The sequence below is a fragment of the Pseudorca crassidens genome, chromosome 8 (genome assembly GCF_039906515.1).
Source record: "Pseudorca crassidens isolate mPseCra1 chromosome 8, mPseCra1.hap1, whole genome shotgun sequence".
NCBI lineage: Eukaryota > Metazoa > Chordata > Mammalia > Artiodactyla > Delphinidae > Pseudorca > Pseudorca crassidens.
In genome coordinates this window covers 17276715-17302265 of record NC_090303.1, presented here as the reverse complement: position 1 = coordinate 17302265, position 25551 = coordinate 17276715, and the positions used below count along the sequence as shown (strand labels likewise).

Here is a 25551-nt window from a genome sequence, read left to right as displayed (position 1 = left end):
TCTCTTCTTGCGGAGCACGGGCTCTAGGTGCGCGGGCTTCAGTAGTTGCGGCACGCGAGCTCAGTAGTTGTGGCTCACGGGCTCTAGAGCGCAGGCTCAGTAGTTGTGGTGCATGGACTTAGTTGCTCCCCGGCATGTGGGATCTTCCCGGACCAGGGATCAAACCCGTGTTCCCTGCATTGTCAGGAGGATTCTTAACCACTGCACCACCAAGGAAGTCCCAGCATGGAGTTTTGCTTAGACACTTATCTAGTAGTAAAGAATTTTCAAGGCAACCTATTTAAGTAATCATTAGTCATTAGGACATTCTCTTTTGTTTTGAAATCTGCTTCCCTGTATCTTTCACATTTCCTATTCCCTAGAACTGGACTAATTTTAAAAAATCTACCAGCCCTTCAGGTATTTAAATCTGCCAGCCCTTCGACCCTTCAGCAGACAGCTCTCATTCTTAGTGAATTACATTTCAGATAAAGACATGACTTATGTGACCTGACTCTTCCCTCCTCCTCCATCCTCATCTCGATCCCTCTTAACTCAGGTTTTAGAAATGTCAGACTACTTGAAGTTCTCTGAATACTGTGCTGTCTCCTACCTTTTCGCTGCCTGGTTCTCCCTTCTTGTCCATCTGGCAGATTTCATGTTTGTCCAGTGACCTCTATGTATTTCAGGAGTCCTTTCCCAGGGCCGTTTTACCTTGTAATCGCCAAGAATGGCTCTACTTCTGAAATCACAAATCCAGACATTTTATTCTGTAACCATAAGCTCCTTTCCTCTTATTAAGTTATTCCTCAGGTAGACAGGTTCTGTAACTTAATCAAGTTTTCTAGTCCCTAGATCCCTCTTATGATTTTGCTCTCTGCCTTTTATCCAGTCTTGACTGCTTTCCCGAGCAGGTTAGATTCTATAATGTGTCTTTTGTCTTTCCACAGAATATTCTCTTTCCTCTTACCTCAGTTACACAAGGACTCATAAATATGTGCAGCCTAATCCTTTCTCCTTGCCTCTGAATTTTTATATCTGAATACTTACCAGCATCTCTGTAGGTCTCACAGGCACTCAGTTCAGTAAGTGCCTCTTAACCTTTCTCTCCCTCTTTCACTCCCCAAAATAAAACAAAGCCTGTTTCTTTTCTAACATTTCCTATTTCTGAGTGGTACTGCCATCTATGTGGAGGCCTAAAGAAGTTTGGAAACTATATGTGACCTCTCCCATGCTTTTGTGTCGCATATTGAGTCAGTCCCTGCATTGTAATGTGATACTACCTGTTAGGTGGCTCATGAATATATCCTCTTATTTTTTTTTTTTTTTTTTTTTTTTTTGTGGTACGCGGGCCTCTCACTGTTGTGGTCTCTCCCGTTGTGGAGCACAGGCTCCGGATGCGCAGGCTCAGCGGCCATGGCTCATGGGCCCAGCCGCTGTGTGGCATGTGGGATCTTCCCAGACGAGGGCACGAACCCGTGTTCCCTGCATCGGCAGGTGCACTCTCAACCACTGTGCCACCAGGGAAGCCCCTCTTCTTTTCATGTATCTACTTAGATCCCAGTTCATGCCAAGATCATGTCTTACCCTGGGTTTCTCTTCTTTAACTTTTTCTAATCTGTTTTCCCCAGAGTGGCTGAAGTGATTTTTCTCTAACACAAATGTAATTATGTCTCTTCCCTGCTGAAAACGCCTCAATGACTCATTATAGCTGTTAGGATAAGTACAAACTCTTAAATGTTGGTTGGTGCTGGCTCAAATCTCCAGCCTCATTTCTAACCACTTTCCCTCTCAAACTATGTTCAAGGTATAGTGAAATATCAGTTCCTGAACAAGCTGCATTCTTTATCTGTAGGTAGACCTTCCTTCTGTTTGGAACATTTCATCCCTCTACGAGTTACTGCACTTTCTGAGCCCTTCCCTGCCTACCTAGATGGCCTTAGGTACTCTTGCTGAGTGTTCCATTGCAGCCTATACTTCTTGTTCTAGCATTTATCTTGCTTTCTTGATGTTACTTGTTCACTTGTCTCTCTTTCATTAAATCATAAACTCCATGAGGGTAGAGATGCTGGCTGTTTCATTTACTGTGTGTCTTTAGGATCTAGCATAGTGGCTGATCTGTAATAAGTACTCATGTATTAGCTTTTATTATTGCTCTATAAACATTTGTTGATATAATAAATACCTTTCAAATGTCACCTTAGAAGTTACGTTTTTAGTGGAGACTTCTGTTTAAGAAAGCTCAGGTCTTTCCTTCTTCGAGTCTTCAGTATAATGTGTCTGCATCTTTGCATCATCTACTAATAATAGTATATTGAATCTATTTGTTTATGTCTGTCTTTTTTATAGGACTATAAGCTCCTTAAAGGCAGAGATTGAGTTTTATTCATATTTAAATCTCCATTGCTTTTCTTTTTTTGTTGTTGTTTTTTGTTTTGTTTTGTTTTCTTGTCTGCACCACACCGCATGCAGGATCTTAGTTCCCCGACCAGGGATTGATCCCGTGCCCCCTAGAGTGGAAGCACGGAGTCTTAACCACTGGACCACCATGGAAGTCCCTGATACTACAGTCTTTAACCAGTTATAAACATAACTGAATACCTTGCTGATACCAAAATATGCTACATTAACCAGCCCAGAAAAACTTTTAGAAAATAAAGTGTGGGTTGTTTAAATGACCTGTTTGAAACACTTGTGGTAGTGTCTAATGATTGTCAAAGCAGCTGTTTAAAAATCTCTTATAGTATTTAGCAGAGATTGACCTCTGCTCCACATTTCAGAGTCTATTCTTTTTTCTTTTATTTTTTAACTTTTTATTTTATATTGGAGTATAGTTGATTAACAATGTTGTGTTAGTTTCAGGTGTACAGCATAGTGATTAAGTTATATGTATATATGTATTTATTCTTTTTCAAATTTTTCTCCATTTAGGTTGTTATTATATTGATATATATTGATCAGAGTTCCCTGTGCTATACAGTAGGTCCTTATTGGTTATCCATTTTAAATATACTAGTATGTACATATCAATCCCAAATTTCCTAACTTCATTTGTATATTTCTTTTTTCGACCTCACATATAAGCGATATCATATGATATTTGTCTTTCTCTGTCTGACTTCATTCAGTATGACAATCTCTAGGTCTATCCATGTTGCTGCAAATTGCATTATTTCATTCTTTTTATTGGCTGAGTAATAACACCTTTGTATATATGTACCACATGTTCTTTATCCATTCATCTGTCAGTGGACATTTAGGTTGCTTCCATGTCTTGGCTATTGTAAACAGTGCTGCAGTGAACGTTGGGGTGCACGTATTCTTTTGGACCATGTTTTTCTCTGGATATATGCCCAGGAATGGGATTGCAGGATCATATGGTAGCTTTATTTTCAGTTTTTTAAGGAACCTCCATACTGTTCTCCACAGTGGCTATACCAATTTACATTCCCACCAACAGTGTAGGAGGGGTCCCTTCTCTACACGCCCTCTCCAGCATTTATTGTTTGTGGATTTTTTGATGATAGTCATTTTGACTGGTTTAAGGTGATATCTCATTGTAGTTTTTTTTTTAAGACTTTTTTTTTTTTGATTTGGACCATTTAAAAATCTTTATTGAATTTGTTACAGTATTGCTTCTGTTTTATGTTTTGGTTTTTTTGGCTGCGAGGAGTGTGGGATCTTAGCTCCCCCACCAGGGATTGAACCTGTACCTCCTGCATTGGACTGCCAGGGAAGTCCCCTCATTGTAGTTTTGATTTGCATTTCTCTAATAATTAGCGATGTTGAGCATCTTTTCATGTGCCTCTTGGCCTTCTGTATATCTTCTTTGGAGAAATGTCTGTTTAGGTCTTCTGTCCATTTTTTGATTGGGTTGTTTGTTTTTATGATATTAAGCCCTATGAGCTGTTTGTAAAGTTTGGAGACTAACCTCTTGTCGGTTGCATCATTTGTAAATATTTTCTCCCATTCTGTGGGTTGCCTTTTCATTTTGTTTGTGGTTTCCTTTGCTGTGCAAAAGCTTTTGAGTTTAATTAGGTCCCATTTGTTTTTGTTTTTATTTCAATTAGTCTGGGAGATGGATTGAGAAAGATATGACTGTGATTTATGTCAGGGAGTGTTCTGCCTATGTTTTCCTCTAAAAGTTTTATGGTGTTCAGTCTTATATTTAGGTCTTTAATCCATTTTGAGTTTATTTTCGTGTATGGTGTTAGAGTATTTTAATTTCATTTTTTTTTACATGTAGTTGTCCAGTTTTCCCAGCACCATTTATTGAAGAGACTGTCTTTCCTCCATCGTATAGTCTTGCCTCCTTTATTGTAGATTAATTGACCATAGGTGCATGGATTTATTTCTGGGCTTTCTATCCTGTTCCATTAATCTGTATGTCTGTTTTTGTGCCAGTACCATACTGTTTTGATAACTATAGCTTTGTAGTATAGTCTGAAGTCAGGGAGCCTGATTCCTCCAGCTCCATTTTTCTTTCTCAAGATTGCTTTGGCTATTTGGGGTCTTCTGTTTCTCCATACAAACTTGAAGATTTTTTGTTCTAGTTCTGTGAACAGTGCCGTTGGTACTTTGTTAGGGATTGCATTGAATCTGTAGATTGCCTTTGGTAGGATAGTCATTTTGACAATATTGATTCTATCCAAGAACATGGTATATCTCTCCATCTGTTGTGTTGTCTTCGATTTCTTTCATCAGTGTAGTATAGTTTTCAGAGTACAGGTGTTTTATCTCCTTAGGTAGGTTTATTCCTAGGTATTTTATTCTTTTTGCTGTGATGGTAAATGGGATTGTTTCTTTAATTTCTCTCTCTGATCTTTTGTTGTTAGTGTATAGAAATGCAACAGATTTCTGTGTATTAATTTTGTAACCTGCAACTTTACCGAATTCATGATTATGGGCTCTAGTAGTTTTCTGATACAGTCTTCAGCATTTTCTATGTATAGTATCATGTCATCTGCAGACAGTGACAGTTTAACTTCTTCTTTTCCAGTTTGGATTCCTTTTATTTCTTTTTTTTTTTTTCTTTGATTGCTGTAGCTAAGACTTCCAAAACTATGTTGAATAAAAGTGGTGAGAGTGGACATCCTTGTTTTGTTGAGTATGATGTTAGCTGTACGTTTGTCATATATAGCCTTTATTATGTTGAGGTATGTTCGCTCTATGCCCACTCTCTGTAGAGTTTTTATCATAAATGGGTGTTGAATTTTGTCAAAAGCTTTTTCTCCATCTATTGAGATGATCACATGGTTTTTATTTCTCAGTTTGTTGATGTGGTGTATCACACTGATTGATTTGTGGATACTGAAAAATCCTTGCATCCCTGGGATAAATCCCCCTTGATTGTGGTGTATGATCCTTTTAATGTATCATTGGATTCAGATTTGCTAGTATTTTGTTGAGGATTTTTGCATCTATGTTCATCAGTGATATTGGCCTGTAATTTTCTTTTTTTGTGGTATCTTTGTCTGGTTTTGGTATAAGGGTCATCACCCTCATAGAATGAGTTTCAGAGTTTTCCTTCCTCTGCAGTTTTTTGGAACAGTTTCAGAAGTGTAGGTGTCACCTCTTCTCTAAATGTTTGATAGAATTTGTCTGTGAAGCCATCTGGTCCTGGATGTTTGTTTTTGGGTAGTTTTTAAGTCACAGTTTCAATTTCGGTGCTTGTGATTGGTCTGTTCATATTTTCTATTTCTTCCTGGTTCAGTCTTGGGAGATTGTACCTTTTGAAGAATTTGTCCATTTCTTCCACGTTGTCCATTTTACTGGCATATAGTTGCTTGTAGTAGTGTCTTATGATCCTTTGTATTTCTGTGGTATCAGTTGTAACTTCTCCAGTTTCATTTCAAATTTTATTGATTTGAGTCCTCTCCCTTTTTTTTCTTGACAAGTCTGGCTAAAGGTTTATCAGTTTTACCTTTTCAAAGAACCAGCTTTTAGTTTCATTGATCTTTGCTGTTGTCTCTGTTTCATTCATTTCTGCTCTGATCTTTATTTCTTTCCTTCTACTAACTTTAGCTTTTGTTTGTTCTTTCTCTAGTTGCTTTAGGTGTAAAGTTAGGTTGTTAGGGATTTTTCTTACTTCCTGCGGTAAGATTGTATTGCTGTAAACTTCTGTCTTAGAACTGCTTTTGCTGCATCCCATAGGTTTTGGATTGTTGTGCTTTTGTTTTCATTTGTCTCTAGGTTTTGTTGTTATTTTGTTTTGTTTTGTTTTTGCCAAGCCGGGCGGCATGTGAGATCCTAGTTTCCTGACCAGGGATCCATCCATTGGTTGTTCAGTAGCATATTGTTTACCCTCCATGTGTTTGTGTTTTTTAGCTTTTTTCTTGTAGTTGATTTCTAATCTCATAGTGATGTGGTTGGAAAAGATGCTTGGTATGATTTCAGTTTTCTTAAATTTACCGAGGCTCATTTTGTGACCCAGCACATGGTCAGTTCTGGAGAATATTCCACGTGCCCTTGAGAAGAATGTGTATTCTGCTGCTTTTGCTTTTTTTTTTTTTTAATAAATTTATTTATTTTTGGCTGTGTTAGATCTTCGTTGCTGCACATGGGCTTTCTCTAGTTGTGGCGAGTGGGGGCTACTCTTTGTTGTGGTGCACAGGCTTCTCATGGAGCTGGCTTCTCTTTATTGCGGAGCACGGGCTCTAGGCGCGCGGGCTTTGTAGTTGTGGCTCGCGGGCTTAGTTGCTCCGCGGCATGTGGGATCTTCCCGGACCAGGGCTTAAACCCATGTTCCCTGCATTGGCAGGTGATTCTCAACCACTGCACCACCAGGGAAGTCCCCTATTCTGCTGCTTTTGGATGGAATGCTCTCTAATTATCAATTAAGTCCATCCGGTCTAATGTGTCATTTAAGGCCTGTGTTTCTTTGCTGATTTTCTGTCTGGATGATCTGTCCATTATGAAAATGGGGTGTTAAAAGTCCTCCACTATTATTGTGTTAGTGTCGATTTCTCCCTTTATGGCTGTTAGTATTTGCTTTATGTATTGAGGTGCACCTATGTTAGGTGCATATATATTTACAATTGTTATATCTTTTTCTTGGACTGATCCCTTGATCATTATGTAGTGTCCTTCTTTGTCTCTTAAAACAGTCTTTATTTTAAGGTCTATTTTGTCTGATACAAGTATTGCTACCCCAGCTTTCTTTTGATTTCCATTTGTGTGGAATACCTTTTTCCATCCCCTCACTTTCAGTCTGTATGTGTCCCTAGGTCTGAAGTGGGTCTCTTATAGACAGCATATACACAGGTCTTGTTTTTGTATCCATTCAGCAAGCCTGTGTCTTTTGGTTGGAGCATTTAATCCATTTACGTTTAAGGTAATTACCGGTATGTATGTTCCTATTGCCATTTTCTTAATTGTTTTGGCTTTGTTTTTCTAGGTGTTTTTTCTTCCCTTTCTCTTTTGTTTTCTTCTCTTGTGGTTTGATGACCATCTTTAGTGTTGTGTTTGGGTTGCTTTTTCTCTTTTGTGTTTGTACGTATTGTAGGTTTTGGGTTTGCTCTGCCCATAAGATTTTGATATAGCTGTCTATATATGTATAAGGTTGTTTTAAGTTACTGGTCTCTTTCTTGCCTAGAGAAGTTCCTTTAGGATTTTTTGGTAAGCTGGTCTGGTTTTGCTGAGTTCTAGCTTTTGTTTGTCTGTAAAGCTTTTGATTTCTCCATCAAATCTGAATGAGAGCCTTGCTGGGTAGAGTATTCTTGGTTGTAGGTTCTTCCCTATCATCACTTTAAATATATCGTGTGACTTTATTCTGGCCTGCAGAGTTTCTGCTGAGAAATCAGCTGATAACCTTATGGGAGTTCCCTTGTATTTGTCATTTTTCCCTTGTTGCTTTTAATATTTTTTCTTTGTGTTTAATTTTTGTCAGTTTGATTGTGTGTCTTGGCGTGTTCCTCCTTCAGTTTATTCTGCCTGGGACTCCCTGCGCTTCCTGGACTTGGGTGACTGTTTCCTTTCCCATGTTAGGGAAGTTTTCAGCTATTATCTCTTCAAATATTTTCTCAGGTCCTTTCTGTCTCTCTTCTCCTTTTGGGACCCCTATAATGCGAATGTTGGTGCGTTTAATGATGTCCCAGAGGTCTCTTAGACTGTTTTCATTTCTTTTCATTCTTTTTTATTTATTCTGTTCACACTGTGATTTCCACCATTCTGTCTTCCAGGTCAGTTATCCGTTCTTCTGCCTCACTTATTCTGCTTTTGATTCCTTTTAGTGTATTTTTCATTTCAGTTATTGTTCATCTGTTTGTTCTTTAGTTTTCTAGGTCTTTGTTAAACATTTCTTGCATCTTCTTGATCCTTGCCTCCATTCTTTTTCTGAGATCTTAGATCGTCTTCACTATCATTACTCTGAATTATTTTTCTGGTAGGTTGGCTATCTCCACTTCTCTTTGTTGTTCTTCTGGGATTTCATCTTTTTCCTTCATCTGGGACAAATTCCTCTGCCATCTCCTTTTGACTGACTGTCTGTGATTGCAGTTTCCATTCCATAGGGTGCAGTATTGTGGTTCTTGTTTCTGTTGGCTGCCCTCTGGTGGATGAGGCTGTCTAAGAGGCTGGCAGGCTTCCTGATGGGTAGGGATGTGTTCCCGTCCTGTTGGTTATTTGGCCTGAGGTGACCCAGCACTGAAGCCTATAGGATGTTTGGTGGGGCTGATGGCTGCCTCCGGGAGGGCTCGTGCCGATGGGTACTCCCCAGAACTGTTGCTGCCAGTGTCCTTGTCCCTGCAGTGAGCCACAGCCACCCCCTGCCTCTGCAGGTGACCCTCCAATACTAGCAGGAAGGTCTGGCCCAGTCTCTTATGGAGTCACTGCTTTTTTCCCCTTGGTCCTGGTGTGCATGAGATTTTGTGTGTGCCCTCCAGGAGTGGAGTTTCTCTTTTCCCCAGTTCTGTGGAAGTCCTGTGATCAAACCCCACTGGCCCTCAAAGCCAGATTCTCAGGGGACGAGTCCTCCCGCTCCCAGACTCCCAGGCTGGGAAGCCTGTCATGGGGCTCAGAACTTTTACTCCTGTGGGAGAACTTCTGTGGTATGATTGTTTTCCAGTTGTGGGTCACCCACCAGTGGGTATGGGATTTGATTTTATCTCAATTGTGCCCCTCCTACTGTCTTGTGGCTTCTTCGTCTTTTGATGTAGGGTATCCTTTTTGGTAGGTTCCAGCATTTTTTAGTTGATGGTCATTCAGCAATTAGTTGTGATTTTGGTGTTTCCATAAGAAAGGGGTGATCTCACGTCCTTCTACTCCACCATCTTGAGCTAATCTCCAGAATCTATTCTTCTTTAGAATCTATTCTTTTCCACCTTTGGCTGTACTCTTATGCTAATTAAGTTCCCAGAGTTTACAGATGGACTGTCTCTGCTATCCAAACTCTGTGATCTAATTTGTTTGATTAGGGAGTTAATTCATCCAAAATCATTTGTTGTTGTCTTGGGCTTCACTTCTTGCTTAATGATATTTCTTCAGTTCACTCCACTTTGAAAATTGTTCTCACAGATGGATAAGAAAAGCAAGAAAAAAGGAATAATAATAGATTTACTTTCTTTTGTTAAACAGTATAATAATATCCCAAGCAGTAATTCTATTTCCTCCATCTCTGCACTTTTGCTTTAGGTTTTTTACAAGCCTTGGGTCATTCCAGATATCTTGCCACAATGTTTTAGGTGTCTGTTACCATATTGAATTAGTTTTTACGTGTCATTTTGAAAATTTAGGCTTATCAGAGAATTTACTGTGTAGTCATACATATCTCTTTACTTCCTCATGAAGTTAGTCATATGACTTCTATTTTTTATTTATACTTGTTCCTTCTTCCATTACAGTTTAATGTAGTTCTTTCAAGAACATAGGTTTTGGAATCAGATATAAATTTGAATTTTAGCTTTGCCTCTTCCTTCTTAAATTTATAACCCTCTCTGAACTAGTTGATTCGTCATAAAAAGGAGGAAAAGAATAATTGCCTTATAAGATTTTGTTGGGATTTTATAAAGTTAATACTTTTAAGAAACTTAACATAGTGCCTGGCATTTAACAAGCTGTAAATAAATTGTAGATCTTATTGGAGTTTTCCTGTCTCTAAGGATTTTGAAATCAGCTTTCCTAAAGAGTAGGGCACTTGGCTATGGTCATTGTTCCTTACTTTGAATTATAGACTTCGAGATGCTGCTTCTCATCGTTACTACTCTTACTATTTCGATTTAGGTTCAGAAGAGTGATTCCTTTCTTTTAAACACCTTTATTGAGATAAAATTCACATATATAGTTCACCCATTTAAAGTGTACAATTCAGTGATTTTTAGTATATGCACAGTTATGCATCTGTCATCAGTATCTAATTCCAGAACATTTTCATCACCCCAGAAAGAAACCCCGTGACTATTAGTAGTCATTCTATATTCCTCCCTTCTTCCAGCCCTTGGAAATCTAATCTACTTCCTGTGTCTATGGATTTGCCTATCCTGAACATTACATATAAATGGAATTCATGCAATATGTGGCATTTTGTGTCTGGCTTCTTTCACTTAGCATAATGTTCTCAATGTTCAGGTATACTTCATTTCTCCTTATGGCCAAATAATATTCCATTCTATGGATATAGCATATTTTTCAAATTAATTGATCAGTTGATGAACAATTGGGTTGTTTCTACTTTGGGGCTAGTATGAATAATGCTGCTGTGAACATTTGTGTAGAAGTTTTTGTGTAGACATCTGTTTTCATTTATTTTGAGTATATACTTAGGAGTAATTCTGTTTTTAACCTTTCAAGGAACTGTACAGCAATTGGGAGATTGGGATTGACATATATACACTAATATGTATAAGGTAGATAACTAATAAGAAACTACTGTATAAAATAAATAATTAAATTAAATTTTTTTAAAAAAAAGGAGTTGGGAGGCTAGAAGGAGGAGCTCTCTCGCCCTACTACTAGTAGTCAGTTGCAGATCTAACAGGAGGAGACATACCTTGCATCTCCAACAGGAAGAAGGTTACTACTGTACTACCGCAGCAGAAGGAAGGAAGATTCTCCTTGCAATAACCTTGCCAATGGGAGACTGTCATTACTCAGCCAATAAAAAACCCCTACAACTTCCAATTTGCAGGACTCCAGTGGACTTTTTATTTGTAACAGCCTTCCCAACTCCACCTTCTCCTCTATAAGAGAAACATTCATCTTCTTTGTTCTCTGGACTTGCCTGTGGTTCACCATGGATTGTATGCCCCAAATTGCAATTCTTTGATATTCCCGAATAAACCAGTTTTACTGGTTTTTTTAAAAAAAGGAACTGTACAGCAAAGTGAATCAGCTATATATATACATATAGCCCCTCTTTTTCAGATTTCCTTCCAGGTTCGTTTTCTTATTGAGTTTTGAGACTTCTTTATGTAATCTGGATTTAGATTCTTTATTTAAATCCTTTATATGTTTTTTTTTTAATTTTATTTTTGCCTGCGTTGGGTCTTTGCTGCATGCAAGCTTTCTCTAGTTGCAGTGAGCTGGGGCTGCTCTTCATTGTGGTGTGTGGGCTTTTCATTGCTGTGGCTTCTCTTGTTGCAGAGCATGGGCTCTAGGCGTGTGGGCTTCAGTAGCTGTGGCACACGGGCTCAGTAGCTGTAGCTCGCGGGCTCTAGAGCGCAGGCTCAGCAGTTGTGGTGCACGGGCTTAGTTGCTCTGCCACATGTGGGATCTTCGTGGACCAGGGCTTGAACCTGTGTCCCCTGCCTTGGCAGGTGGATTCTTAACCACTGTGCCACCAGGGAAGCCCCCAGTAGATGGTTTGCAAACATTTCTTCACAGCCTGTGGTTTCTCTTTTTGGGTTCATGATACTATCTTTTGAAGAGAAGTTTTTACTTTTGTTGAAGTCTAATTTATCTTTTTTCTTTTATGGATTGTGCGTTTGGTATTGTAGCTAAGAAATCTTTGCCTACTCAAGGTCACAAAGATTCTCTCCTATATTTCCTTCTAGAAGTTTTATAGCCTTGGGTTTTACATTTAGGTCCATGATTTTGAGTTACCTTTTCATGTATGCTTGTTATTGGATTTTTAGTGTCATTGTATTGCCTCTAGTTAACTCAGCTCTCACCCCAAAAATTCATGAAATTTTAAAAATTAATACATGAACTTAATTTAGTTGGTAAGGTAAACTCTTAAGGTGAATTTTAAATTATGAGATGAATTTAATACAGATTCTTGCAAAGGATATATTCATAGCTTTTCATAGTTTATTTAATGCTGTAAAATTATCTTCATATTGCCAGTTTCATATATAAGTATTCACAAGTTATAACTGATAAAATGTTGTTAAAATATAAAGCCAGCATTTACTTTAAATTATAATTTGAATGAAAATATAAACATTTCTCTGTTGAGAAAATAGAATACGAAATCAGTTTAATATTTTGCAAGCATCAGTAATTAGCAATAAGAGGTTACTTCTTCCCTGTCAAGACCTTCCTTCCCACTGCTGTTCCTCTTTCTGGACCAGTTACCAGCGTATTTCATTCCTTCTCCAAGTCTTTGTGCAAATGGCACTCGCAGTGAGGCCTTCCCCTGGCCACACTGTTTAAAATGACAGTCCCTCTCCTTTCAGTAGTCCTGGTTGTACTTCCTGCTTTATTTTTCTCATAGCTCTTTTACTGTCCTCTGCATGAATTTTACTTATTTGTCTCCCCTGTCGGAATTTAAGGTCCCTGAGGGCAGTGTTTTGTTCACTGACGTATGTCTATCACCTAAAATGGTGCCCTAGCATATAGTACGTGCTCAGTACATGTTGAGTTAGTGAATATTAAGTTATATATGTTTGTCACAGTGTTAATTTTAAACCTCAGAGTTTCTAATAGGAACATATTAACACAAGAAAATATCTTACAATAAACTGTTTAAGATCATTTTTTTAAACATTTGCTATAGAAGCCTTTATTTTTATGATTATTGTTTTTTTATTATGTGCAGGGCTCAGTTTGGCAAAGACTTGGTGCAGACGTGACAGCAGTTGAGTTTTTGGGTCATGTTGGTGGAATTGGAATTGATATGGAGATATCTAAAAACTTTCAGCGCATCCTTCAAAAACAAGGATTTAAATTTAAATTGAATACCAAAGTTACTGGTGCTACTAGGAAGCCAGATGGAAAAATTGATGTTTCGTAAGTATGCTACATTTGTTTTTGTTATGATACCCTTCTGTGCGTTTCTTTAAGAAAAACATTCAGTTTTTAGAATCAGATTCTTCTATAACTTAATACCATTTTACTGTGTAGTATAACTCAGTATTGCTTATCAAGTCAGTCCACTGAAATTCACGATTGCATTGATAGAAAAATGTAGCCAGTGTTCTCATTTGTAATGTACTTTTTCATAGTATACATTCAGAAAACTTTAAACTCTCAACGTTCAGTAAAATTAATTCAGTATTTTTAGACAGATACATGGGGAAATCAGTAATATTACTGATTCAGTTGCTTACTGTGTGCTTGGCATTCTGTTTGTTTAACACTGAAATAACTTGCCTAAGGTCACATAGCTGGTGGGGGCAGAAGCAGTGCTTGAACTTGGATCTGTCGGACTCTAAGACTTAATGTTCTTAAACTGTGTTATACAGCCTGTTGTTGCGAGGTTCTGATGATCGACCTCTAGAGGATATGTACATTTTTCTTTGCCTGACCCTTATGTTTACTTATAATAAAATAAACTTACACTGTTAGAGGTGTCATTGATACTTGAAAATGTCTGGTCTTAAATTTCCAAGTCTATCAGCTATTCATGTAGATGCGTGTTTAACAGTTATACACTGTTCATTATCTAGTATTGAAGCTGCTTCTGGTGGTAAAGCTGAAGTTATCACTTGTGATGTACTCCTGGTTTGCATTGGCCGACGACCCTTTACTAAGAATTTGGGACTAGAGGAGCTTGGAATTGAGCTGGATCCTAGAGGTAGAATTCCAGTAAATACCAGATTCCAAACTAAAATTCCAAAGTAAGTTGGATACTTACTGCATTTTCAATAATTTTAAGCAACCACTATTTTGAAAATACGCTTTTGTCATGCTTAAAAAGTACCTTGGCTTTGGGGAAGAACAGTAAACTTATAACATGTAAAAGCAAAAGTAATTAATTGAATTTTTTCACTACCCAGAGATTAGAACCTGAACTCACAGATATTTGAAGAGCTGTATTTGATTTATTTTCTTGGTGACTTTATAACTAGAAACGTGTATTTTGTTACCCTGGTATAACTGTAGATGAGTGTCTGTGATTTCAGAAGTTGACTGTTTCTTTTGATCTCCGTGTCAGTATCTATGCAATCGGCGATGTGGTTGCTGGTCCAATGCTGGCTCACAAAGCAGAGGATGAAGGCATTATCTGTGTTGAAGGGATGGCTGGTGGCGCTGTGCACATTGACTACAATTGTGTACCATCGGTGATTTACACACACCCTGAAGTTGCTTGGGTTGGCAAATCAGAAGAGCAGTTGAAAGAAGAGGTAATTCAGAGTAGTTTTCCTCTAATGTGTGATTTGAGTTGACACCAGTGGTTGAGAATCCTTTCATTATTGCATTAATGCATTTTAATAACTATGTAGAACATTATAGGTAAGTTTGTATAATTTTTACTTTGTGAGTATCTTAAAGGAGATCATTTGGTTGCCTCTATTCAAAAACTAGTAATTCCAGAGCTCTTACATTTCGCTTTGAAATATATCCAGGTGGGCTGACATTTGTATTTGCTTGTGTTTGTACCCAAACTGTATTTCAGTAACAAGCCTTTTGGTCTTTCCTTCTATATGCTTTGTGAAGAATTGCCTTCTTGGGATTTATTTTCTGAAGAAATGGTAGACGCTTTCACCAAATGGGAATGAATGTTTTGATACCTATGTACGTTCTCATTTTCTGCTTCTCACAGGGTACTGAGTACAAAGTTGGGAAATTCCCATTTGCTGCTAACAGCAGAGCTAAGACAAACGCTGACACAGATGGTATGGTGAAGATACTTGGGCAGAAATCAACAGACAGAGTATTGGGAGCACATATTCTAGGACCAGTGAGTACTGTAAAACCAGAAACCCCACTAGGATTTCTGGAAAGCATTGTTATTTAGTAGATTAATTTAAAACCACCTGATGTTTACATTCTGCGGTTATTATTTACTAGCCAAAGTTTGAATATGGCTTCTTCATGCATCGTTTCTAGCACTGACATTCTTGCCCATCATATCATCTGCATTCCATGCTGCAACTAAGTTTATCCCTTTAAAACATACACCAGGCCATTTGCCTGCTTAAAACTCTCTAGTGGTCCTTTCTGCTATAGACTTACATGAAAGGCTCCGCTGAATTTGGCCCTGGTTACTTTTCTGACCTCATCTCTTTCCACTCGTCCCCTTTGCTCATTAATTCTCTGTCTTATGGGCCTTCTCTCAATTTCTTCATAGGCTGAGCTTGTTCCCATTTTAAAGCCTTTGTTCTGGAATCCTCTGCCTTCATATCGTTGCATGACTGGCTTATTATTCAGGTCTTAGCTTAGATGTTACCTTCTAAGAGAAGCCTTTCCTGCCACTGCACATGAGGTATGCCCTCCCCTAGGTATCTGGTGCATCAGTAATGATACTAGAACATTTGAGTGCTTCCTCTGTAACAGTTTTTCCTAGATGCATGCATCAGCTTTAGTTTCCATGACCCTGTGAGGTAGGTGGTGGTGTTCCCATTTTTGAGGTGAATAAATGGGCCAAAGCACAGAGTCAGTGAGTGGTTAGGGCAGTAAGTGGTAGGAGTTGAATCCTGGCCATCTCGCTTCAGAGCCCAGGCTCTTAACTTCTGAACTGCTTTTTTTTCTGTTAAGGTTTTTCTGACTGGAGGTAATTAACTGTTCTAATCTCTCGTATTAGAAGGTAGTTGTTTTTGCCATAGAAACAAAATTACTTCTTGGTTTATTATTTTAAAGGGTGCTGGTGAAATGATAAATGAAGCTGCTCTTGCACTGGAATATGGAGCATCCTGTGAAGATATAGCTAGAGTCTGTCATGCACATCCGGTAACAACATACGCAATTAATGGCTATCTCAAGTTTCTTCTGATTCACAAATACTTGGTTTTTAATTCTAAATTTCTTCCCTTTGCAGACCTTATCAGAAGCTTTTAGAGAAGCAAACCTGGCTGCATCATTTGGGAAATCGATCAACTTTTAAATTAGATGATTATATTTTTCTGCAATTTCCTGGGAGCTTTTGTAGAGGTAACATTTCTGAACAGGAAATGCTCACAGCTCCAAGAATTTCTAGGACTGAATTATGAAACTTCTGGAAGGTATTTAATAGGTTTGGACAGAATGGAATAATCTCATATCTATATTTTGAATAAATTTAATATTTTATTTCACTGCGTTAATACTGCAGAAAAAAGCTACTTATAGTAGCATCCTGGAAAATTTTCTTCAACCCATATTTTCATGCTGTTTATGAAAGGCTCAACCTCACTGAATGTATGCTAAGTAGCTTTTATCTCGGATACAGGATTTACTTACATGGATGGAGCTGGAGTATGGTATGTGAACAGCTGTGTTTGAAACAAGGTGATCAAGTTATTTTAAACTTGGTTTTCACATTGGAAACAGTCATTAGAATAAGTTAAACATGTATAAACTGAACTGATGTAAATAAAAAATGATGGTCTATCAGGTATTTTAATCCCCAAAGTCTTGGCCGTTAGAGGTAGAATTTGTGTTTAGATTTTTAAGGTTCTAGTGAGGTCTGCAGTCTGAAGTATAGTTATATAGTTGACCAAAGTAAGGCAGTATATATACGAAATTCATATATTAAGTGGAGAAGCAATGTATTCCAGTGGGAAATTAAGATATGGAAATAAACATGTCTTAAATATTCATAGTGGTTATTCTGAGTGGATGTCAAGATGGTCCTAGATTTTTTATGACTACCTCTACCATACATTCTTGTTTATTACTCTTTATTATTGCTTTTATAGGCCTGGATAGATCTTTTTTTCCCACACTGTAGGACAGTATTAAGGTATTTAAAAGGTCATTATCCTTTTATCTGTTCTAGTGATACCTACTAAATGTTTAGCATTTATTTTTAGAGAAACAACATAAGGGAATCTTTAATCTCTTGTCTTTTCTGAAGTGGATTGCCAGTGTATCCTGGCTGGGTAAAATCGACTGTTTCTTTAAAGAGTGCTATAAAATTATATTTATTGATAAATATTTAAAATGGCTGTTTCTTAAAACACTTAAATAACAAGGTGTTGAATACTAAATAGACTTTATTATAACTAAATTTAAGAATCATTTCAGATTCATTCATCGTATTTGATATAGCATAAATTTCTAAAGAAAGTAAATGAAGGAACTGAAATATGCAAACCAGATATTCACTTGATTGCAATTTAAAGGTTATATATCGTCTTAAGGAAAGTTTGGAGAATGTAATTTATGAGCAGAAAGCTGTATGGAATAAGAAATCATCAGCTGATCCATAGATAAAAGGAAAATGTTTTGTAGCCTTCAGGTTTTTATTGATTTACATGTAGGTCACATTTTCCTTTTACTTCACACGTCCAGTGCTCTTGAATTGTATTATGGTCATTATAAATGGATACATTGTAAAGACTGGATTCTGTTACATACCTCTGAAAAATTCAGAATTTTTTAGTGGGCAGTTAACTTGGTTAAACTCCAAACTCTTGTCTTTGTGCGTGCGTGTGTGTGTAGGGGGAGGGCGGGTGGACTGCTGAAATCTCTACGCAGTTGTTTTAGCTTTACCTGGGCTATCTGAAGTTTGTGCCATGCACATAAAGTTCACAGGTCAGCTAGAGATTGGACAAGGGATATGCAGAATTTATACCTCTTTTCTGGGGTTCCTCCCCTCATATTTCAGTTGCTCTTGGTTACCCCAAACTCTGTCCTCTGATTCCTTAACCAGTAAAACTTGGCTTCTCTTCAAGTTGCCACTTGGGACCTCCCCTCAGTGAAAAGCTATTAAAAATGGAAATCTCACGCAAGGCTGTTATTTGAGTGCAACGTGCACCCCCCTCTTCTGCCTACTTCTGGTTGTTGTCCAGTACCTTTACTTTTGAAAAATATATTTTATTCAGAGTTTTCAGTTGTTATCTGTAGGAGTGGTGGTCTGATATGTGCTATTTGCCATTATTGGTAATGAACTCTGCATCTTTTTAAAATCTGAAATCCCAATATTATGTGAAGTGCTAATTTATTTAAACCTCAAACATGTCCTCTACTCTAGGTACAAAGATTCTGATGAGGGAATAGTGAAATGTAATTTAATACAAAGTCCTAGCTATAGAGACACAAAAGAATAGTTAAGTGCAACTTTAAGGATTCTCTTTCACTGTGAGAATGGAAATATATGTGGTTGGGAATGAAGTCCTAGGTATAAGACAAATTTTTAATGTTCGCTTATTGTTATTGAGTTCTGAGTATTCCTTGGCTTGTGAAGGGTGGGGCTATTAGTTGTCCAATTCATTGAGCTGATTGAAATTACTAATTTTAAAGTGCGACTTTTAGTTGTTTAGCTGAAAAGCAATGAGGGGTAGTGAAGGTTTCTACCTCTGCTTAATTGTAAGTAAAATACTTATAATCAAGGGGAAAAAAAAAGACTTAGTTGCCCTGGTAGATGAGGAGGTACAACCACCTTGCTAGTTATTAGAACTCCTATCTAAATAAAAGTGACAACTGTGTGGAACCAGAGGGAAGTTGCCTTATTATTGAGATTACAGCCATTAACGTAACTTTTGTTCAGGCCCAGCTTCAAATGCAGCTGTGTTGTATGTGTGGGTTGTTGTTACATGGTACAGAGTAGCCTTTTCTATAAGAAGAATGTGTGCAAAAACCACTTAAGACCTGGCCTGTTTCCAGCCAACTCAGCTATAAAGTCGACAAAGGCTTGGCAGTTGTATTCCAGCTATATCCTGTGGAGTAACAGTTATCTGATTGTGAAATCAAATAAAATTCAATGTAAAATCTGAGAAATTATAGCATCCTTCTGTACTTTGAGTAGCACTGCTCACTGTGCACAAGCAGTAATATCCCCAAACTTTGGCTTAATTTAAACGTTCCCCTCAGCAACCCTAGCCCTGTTTTATGTGGCAATACTCGTATTTTTTTTAATTTTATTGGAATATAGTTGATACACAGTGTTGTTAATTTCTTCTGTACAGCAAAGTGACTGAGTTCTACATATATATATATATTCCTTTTTTATACTCTTTTCCATTATGGTTTGTCACAGAATATTGAATATAGTTCCCTGTGCTATACAGTATGACCTTGTTAATCCATCCTGTATATAATAGTTTGCCTCTGCTAATCTCAGACTTCCATTCCTTCCCTCCCATACGCCCCCTCCCCCTTGTAGTTGTAAAGGCAACTACAAGTCTGTTCTCCTTATCTGTGAGTCTGTTTATGTTTCGGCGATAAGTTCGTTTGTGTCATATTTTAGATTCCACGTGTAAGTGGTATCATATGGTACTTGTCTTTCTGATTTATTTCAGTTAGTATGATAATCTTTAGGTCCATCCATGTTGCTACAAATGGCATTATTTCGTTATTATTTATGGCTGAGTAGTATTCCATTGTACATATGTACCACATCTTTATCCATTCATCTATCAGTGGATGTTTAGGTTGCTTGCATGTCTTGGCTATTATGAATAGTGCTGCTGTGAACATTGAGGTGCATGTATCTTTTCAAATTATAGTTTTGTCTGGGTATATACCCAGGAGTGGGATTGCTGGATCACACGGTAATTCTATTTTTAGTTGTTTGGGGAACCTCCATACCGTTTTCCATAGTGGCTGCACCAGCTTACACTCCCACCAACAGTGTAAGAGGGTTCCCCTTTCTCCACAGTCTATCCAGAATTTGTTATTTATAAACTTTTTAATGATGGCCATTCTGACTGGTGTGAGGTGGTACCTCATTGTACTTTTGAGTTGCGTTTCTCTAATAATTAGTGATGTTGAGCATCTTTTCATTTGCCCATTGGCTATCTGTATGTCTTCTTTGGAGAAATGTCTATTTGGGTCTTCCCATTTTTCGATTGGGTTGTTTTTTGTCATTGAGTTATATGAGCTGTTTGTATATTTTGGAAATTAAGCCCTTGTCAGTCACATGGTTTGCAAGTATTTTCTCCTGTTCTGTAGCTTGTCTTTTCGTTTTGTTTATGGTTTCCTTTGCTGTGCAAAAGCTTGTAAGTTTGATTGGGTCCATTTGTTTATTTTTGTTTTTATTTGTATTGGCTTGGGAGACTGACCTAAGAAAACATTGGTACGATTTATGTCAGAGAACGTTTTGCCTCTGATCTCTTCTAGGAGTTTTATGGCCTTAAGCTATTTTGAGTTTATTTTTGTGCATAGTGTGAGGGCGTGTTCTAACTTCATTGATTTTTCTTCTTCAGGATTGCTTTGGCAATTCTGGGCCTTTTATGGTTCCACATAAATTTTAGGAGTATTTGTTCTAGGATCACACTAAATCTGTAGATTGCTTTGGGTAGTATTGCCATTTTAACAATATTCTTACAGTCCAAGAGCATGGGATATCTTTCCATTTCTTTGAATCATCTTTAATTTCCTTTATTAATGTTTTGTAGTTCTCAGCATATGTCTTTTCACTTCCTTGGTGAGGTTTATTCCTAGGTGGGTTTTTTGTGGTTTTTTTTTTTTTTGATGATTTTATAAGGATAGTTTGTTTACATTCCTTTTCTGATATTTCATTGTTAGTGTAAAGAAATACAACTGATTTCTATATGTTAATCTTGTATCTGCCTACTTTACTGAATTCATTTATCAGTTCTACTAGTTTTTGTGTGAAGTCTTTAGGGTTTTCTGTTGGGTTGGCCAAAACGTTCGTTTGGGTTTTTCTGTAAGATCTTACGGAAAACCTGAACAAACATTTTGGCCAACCCAATATATATAGTATCATGTCACCTGCATATAAAACAATTTTACCTCTTCCCTACCAATTTGGATACCTTTTATTTTTTTCTTGTCCAATTGATGTGGCTAGGATTTCAATACTATGTTGAAGAAAATTGGTGAGAGTGGGCATCTTGTCTTCTTCCAGATTTCAGTCGGAAACCTTTCAGCTTTTCACAGTTGAGTATTATATTGGCTGTGGGTTTGTCATCAATAGCTTTTATTATGTTGAGATATGTTCCCTCTGTGCCCAGTTTTATAAGGGTTTTTTAATCATGAATGGATGTTGAATTTTATGAAGTGCTTTTTCTGAACCTATTGAATGATCATGTGGTTTTTGACCTTTCTTTTGTTGATGTGGTGTCACACTGATTGATTTGCATATGTTTAACCATCCTTGTGACCCTGTGATGAATCCAACTTGGTTGTGTTGTATGACCTTTTTGTGTGTTGTTGGATTTGGTTTGCTAATATTTGGTTGAGGATTTTGATGTCATAATCAAAGATACTGGCCTGTAACTTTATTTTTTGGTAGTTTCTTTGGTTTTGGTATCAGGGTGGTGGTGGCTTCATAGAAAGTCTTTAAGAGTGTTCCTTCCTCTTCAGTCTTTTTGGAAGTGTTTGAGAAGGATCAGTATAAGTTCTTCTTTGTATGTTTGGTAGAATTTCCCAGTGAAGCCATCTGCTCCTGGACTTTTGTTTGTAGGGAGGTTTTTTTTTTAAAATTACAGATTCTACTTCGTTTCCAGTGATTGGTCTTTTTTTTTGGTGTATGTTGACTTACAGTGTTGTTAGTTTCTGCTGTACAGCAAAGTGAATCAGTTACACATATATCCACTCTATTTTAGATTCTTTTCCCATATAGGTCATTACAGAGTTATAGGTAGAGTTCCCTGTGCTATACAGTAGGTCCTTATTAGTTATCTATCTCATATATAGTAATGTGTATATGTCAATCCCAGTCTCCCAATTTATCCTCCCCCCATCCCCCCTAGTAACCATAAATTTGTTTTTTATATCTGTGACTCTGTTTCTGTTTTGTAGATAAGTTCATTTGTACCTTTTTTTTTAGATTCCCCATATATCATATGATATTTTTCTCTAACTTACTTCCCTCAGTATGACAATCTCTAGGTCCATCCATGTTGCTGCAGATATTATTATTTCATTTTTTTATGGCTGAGTAATATTCCATTGTATGTATGTACCACATCTTCTTTATCCATTCCTCTGTCAGTGGGCATTTAGGTTGCTTCCATGCTCTGCAGTGCACACTGGGGTGCATATATCTTTTCTAAGTATGGTTTTGTCCTCTATTCCTTCTTGATTCAGTTTTGGTGGGCTGTTTCTAGAAGTTGTCCATTTCTCTAGGTTGTCAAATTTGTTGGCATATAATTGTTCATAGTATTCTCTTATGGTTTTTTGTGGTATCAGTTGTGATTTCTCCTCTTTCATTTCTTATTATTTCTTGCGTCTTGTCTTCTTGGTGAGCCTGGCCAGAGGTTTGTCAATTTTGTTTAATTACCCTTTCCAAGAACCTGCTCTTGGTTTTTTTTTTTTTTTTCTTTTAATCTCTATTTCCTTCCTGGTCTTTATTATCTCCTTCCTTCTGCTGACTTTGGTTGTTCTTCTCTTCCTAATTGTTTTAGGTGGTGGGTTGAGTTTTGTTTCTTAGATAGAAAGACCTGGGTTGCTATGATCCCTGTAAGAACTGCCTTTGGTGCATCCCATAGATTTTGTATGGTTGTTTTCTCATTGTCATTTGCCATGAGGTATTTTTCAATTTTTTCTTTGATTTTATTGTTGACCCATTGGTTTGTCAGTAGCAAGGTGCTTAATCTCCCTGTAATTTTTTTTCCTGTGGTTGATTTCGAGTTTCATGCCATTGTGGTCAGAAAAGATACTTGAAATAATTTCTATACTCTTAAATTTGTTGAGGCTTGTTTTGTGCCCTAGTACGTGGTCAATCATAGAGAATGTTCCATGTGCACTTGAATGTGTAGTTTGCTTTTTGGGGGGATGTAATGTCCTGAAGATATCAATTAAGTCTAACTGTTCTCTTGTTAGGTGGCAATACTTTAAAGTCACAATGCCCTAAAAGTTGCTTTTGTTGTTCTCTTGCCTAGAGCAAGGAATACTTAGAGGAGTTTTTGGAGATTGGAGCAACTGAGCAGTCGGAAATGGTGAACGTAGCTCAGGCTACTGCCTTCCTCTTTAATCTCCACCTGGGAATCCAACTGGGAGGTGATTTTAGGGGTGGATTTGTAGAGGATATTGACCCAAACAGATGACTGATATTTGTTTATAGACATAAGAAAAATTAGCATCTCTATGAAGGCAATCAGCTTGCTTTTAAATCCATCTTTACAGTGAAAATAAATTCTTTGTTAAAGGGATTCATGAATGCTTAAATCAGGAAAAGTAACAATGAGTTTAAGAATTATTCCGAATATATATTTATATAAAAGCACTGTACTTTATTTAGCTCCATACAAAAAATGTGATTAAAAACATTAAGAGTCAGTTTTTACCATGTAGTGATTCTGCTTTGGTCACAACACCGTAGCCATCTTTTACTTACAGCCCCTCCTCCTCTGTTACAAGCAGGTGCTGTAAACAGCCACTTTCTGGCTTATATCTTTTAGGAGTGAACGGACTTCTCCTTCCAGTCTTACTAATTCTTGAGCTTTGTCTTCTAGATATTTTTGATTGTCCTCATATTTTCTTTCTAAATCTGTGGGAGATGAAAAGGTCTGAGCAGTTACACTACTATGATGATCTCAAAATCAAATACTGATCCTTTTTGCCTATAAGGCTCTATTTAAGTACCTAAGACAGAATGAATAGATGTTTACCATTTAAATAAACTAAAAAATCATGAGTCTTAAGTGAAAGAAAAAAAAATCTATACCTTTCAGGAGTTGCAGCTTGCTGTTTGCTTGAGCCAAAAGTGTTTTTGCTTCGTTTTGTAGCAGTTCAGCTTTCCTTCTGGCATCAGCTGACTCTTCAGTTTTTTGGGCAATTATATTTTCCACTTTCTTGTACTTTTCATCAAGTTCACCGTCCAGAGTCTGCAGTTCCACATTTCAGCACAAAGAGGTAATAGCATCAGCAGTTATATTTAAGACTGGTAAACGGTGGCAAGCTTGGATGAGATTAACTTGCATGGCAAGCAGTCTGAATTAAAGGCCATGACCAAGGGTACTCAGGCTTCAAGCTCCCCAGTAGTAAATAACTGAAAACATTAACTTGAAACAGTGGAATTAGATACAACGTTTGACGTGAGTTTTTTAAATGAAAGATCTTAAAGACATGTTGTGGTAGGTCTTTGCAGATTAGTACTTTTCTACGGAGATGTCGTAGGAGAATGCATGGAGGGAGAGTTTGAGAAATAGGGTTTCTCAGAGGTAGGTTTGCCGAGATCCAAATTTAGAGATCAAAAGAAGCCAAAAAAAAAAAAATGGTAAGACCATCTTGATTGTGACTAATTTAGGGTTGATAGAGACTTGCTATCAGGAAATCAGAGGGAAAAGGCAGATTTAAAAAGGAAGGGAGGGCAAGATTATAGCACAAGTGGGTTTGTAAAGATGGTTGTGAGGAATTTCATGTCAAGGGGTTTTCTTATTTCTAGTGAAATTTAATATTGATGCAAAGTGTTCTATAAGAAGACTACTTGGGAGATTTACGCTCTCAGACCTGTAGGAACCTAGACCAGAATGAAAAAAGACAGATGGGGCAGTAAACTTACTGTTCTCTTCCCCAAACCACAGGTGTAGGGAAGTCACCTGTATGTAATGCCTAAAAGCTAGTCGCTTCTAGGAAAATCTCGACTTCATGTCAGTTTATAGCACCCTACTATTCGTTTCAACACTGCTCTGAAAAGTTTCTGAAAAGTTTCTTTAAATATTTGCTTACAGAAATTTAGAAATTAAATGTCTCAATAATTAGTTGGCTTGTAGTGAGAAATTTAAGCTTGAGACTTTCCTCTGCAAAATATAGTATCGTCCACTGAGAAGCTATAGTATCGTCCACTGAGAAGCAAGAGGTGGTTAATTCCCGATGAGCACAGAAGAGGTGAGATAAGGGTTCTCTACTAGCTGTTGTCTGTTAGGAATTCTTTAAGCAGTTTCTACGCTGCTTTGAAAGATTTCTCAAAGGGCCAGGTAATTTGCCATAAAGGTCTTCCTAATTGAAATACAAGCTCAATAATAACCCTTATCCAAGTTTGGATTTGAGGGCCTACACGTGTATGGATACATTTATATCCACTCCCATTCTTTTCCATCTGTGTCTCTGAAGACTGCTCTTTCAAAACAGGTCACTTGGAGGAGACTAGTTGCTCCTTTATCCACATAGCTGTGAAGTTCCAAAGATTTACTTACCTTCTTAACATCTTCTGCACTTTGTTTCACAGTATATACTACTTTTTCAATATATTCTGCCTCCCCAGAGTTCTGGGCAGCTTTCCGCTTAAGTTCTTCCACGTTTCTCTCTAGCTCGCTGAGGCGCTGGGAGGCATTCAACAAGGTTTCCTCGGAAGCTGCTGTTTCAGACTCGATCTAAAAGCATCATCATTCAGCAAGCCATTAATTCAAGAAGTGGTAGCAAGTG

The 25551-nt window shown here is 37.5% G+C and overlaps 2 protein-coding genes across 3 annotated transcripts in view; one reads left to right on the top strand and one right to left on the bottom strand.

Moving 5' to 3' along the window:
* Window positions 1-25551, top strand: part of DLD (dihydrolipoamide dehydrogenase) — a 49895-nt gene that overhangs the window by 14391 nt on the left and 9953 nt on the right. Inside the window, exons 9-14 of one of the 2 annotated variants that reach the window (XM_067745922.1) lie at window positions 12953-13143; window positions 13803-13973; window positions 14291-14480; window positions 14900-15037; window positions 15937-16026; window positions 16115-16227. In XM_067745922.1, coding sequence (XP_067602023.1) covers window positions 12953-13143; window positions 13803-13973; window positions 14291-14480; window positions 14900-15037; window positions 15937-16026; window positions 16115-16180 — 846 coding nt within the window. In that variant the 3' untranslated portion in view covers window positions 16181-16227. Of the gene's footprint in view, window positions 1-12952; window positions 13144-13802; window positions 13974-14290; window positions 14481-14899; window positions 15038-15936; window positions 16027-16114; window positions 17634-25551 lie in introns of those variants that run through there. The other variant, XM_067745921.1, reaches the window with a different exon arrangement.
* The window catches only part of LAMB1 (laminin subunit beta 1), a 73691-nt gene continuing 71532 nt past the window's right edge, over window positions 23393-25551 (bottom strand). Inside the window, exons 32-34 of the mRNA XM_067745920.1 lie at window positions 25323-25499; window positions 23852-24011; window positions 23393-23674 (exon numbers count right to left, since the gene is read on the bottom strand). Coding sequence (XP_067602021.1) covers window positions 23538-23674; window positions 23852-24011; window positions 25323-25499 — 474 coding nt within the window. The 3' untranslated portion in view covers window positions 23393-23537. The remainder of the gene's footprint in view (window positions 23675-23851; window positions 24012-25322; window positions 25500-25551) is intronic.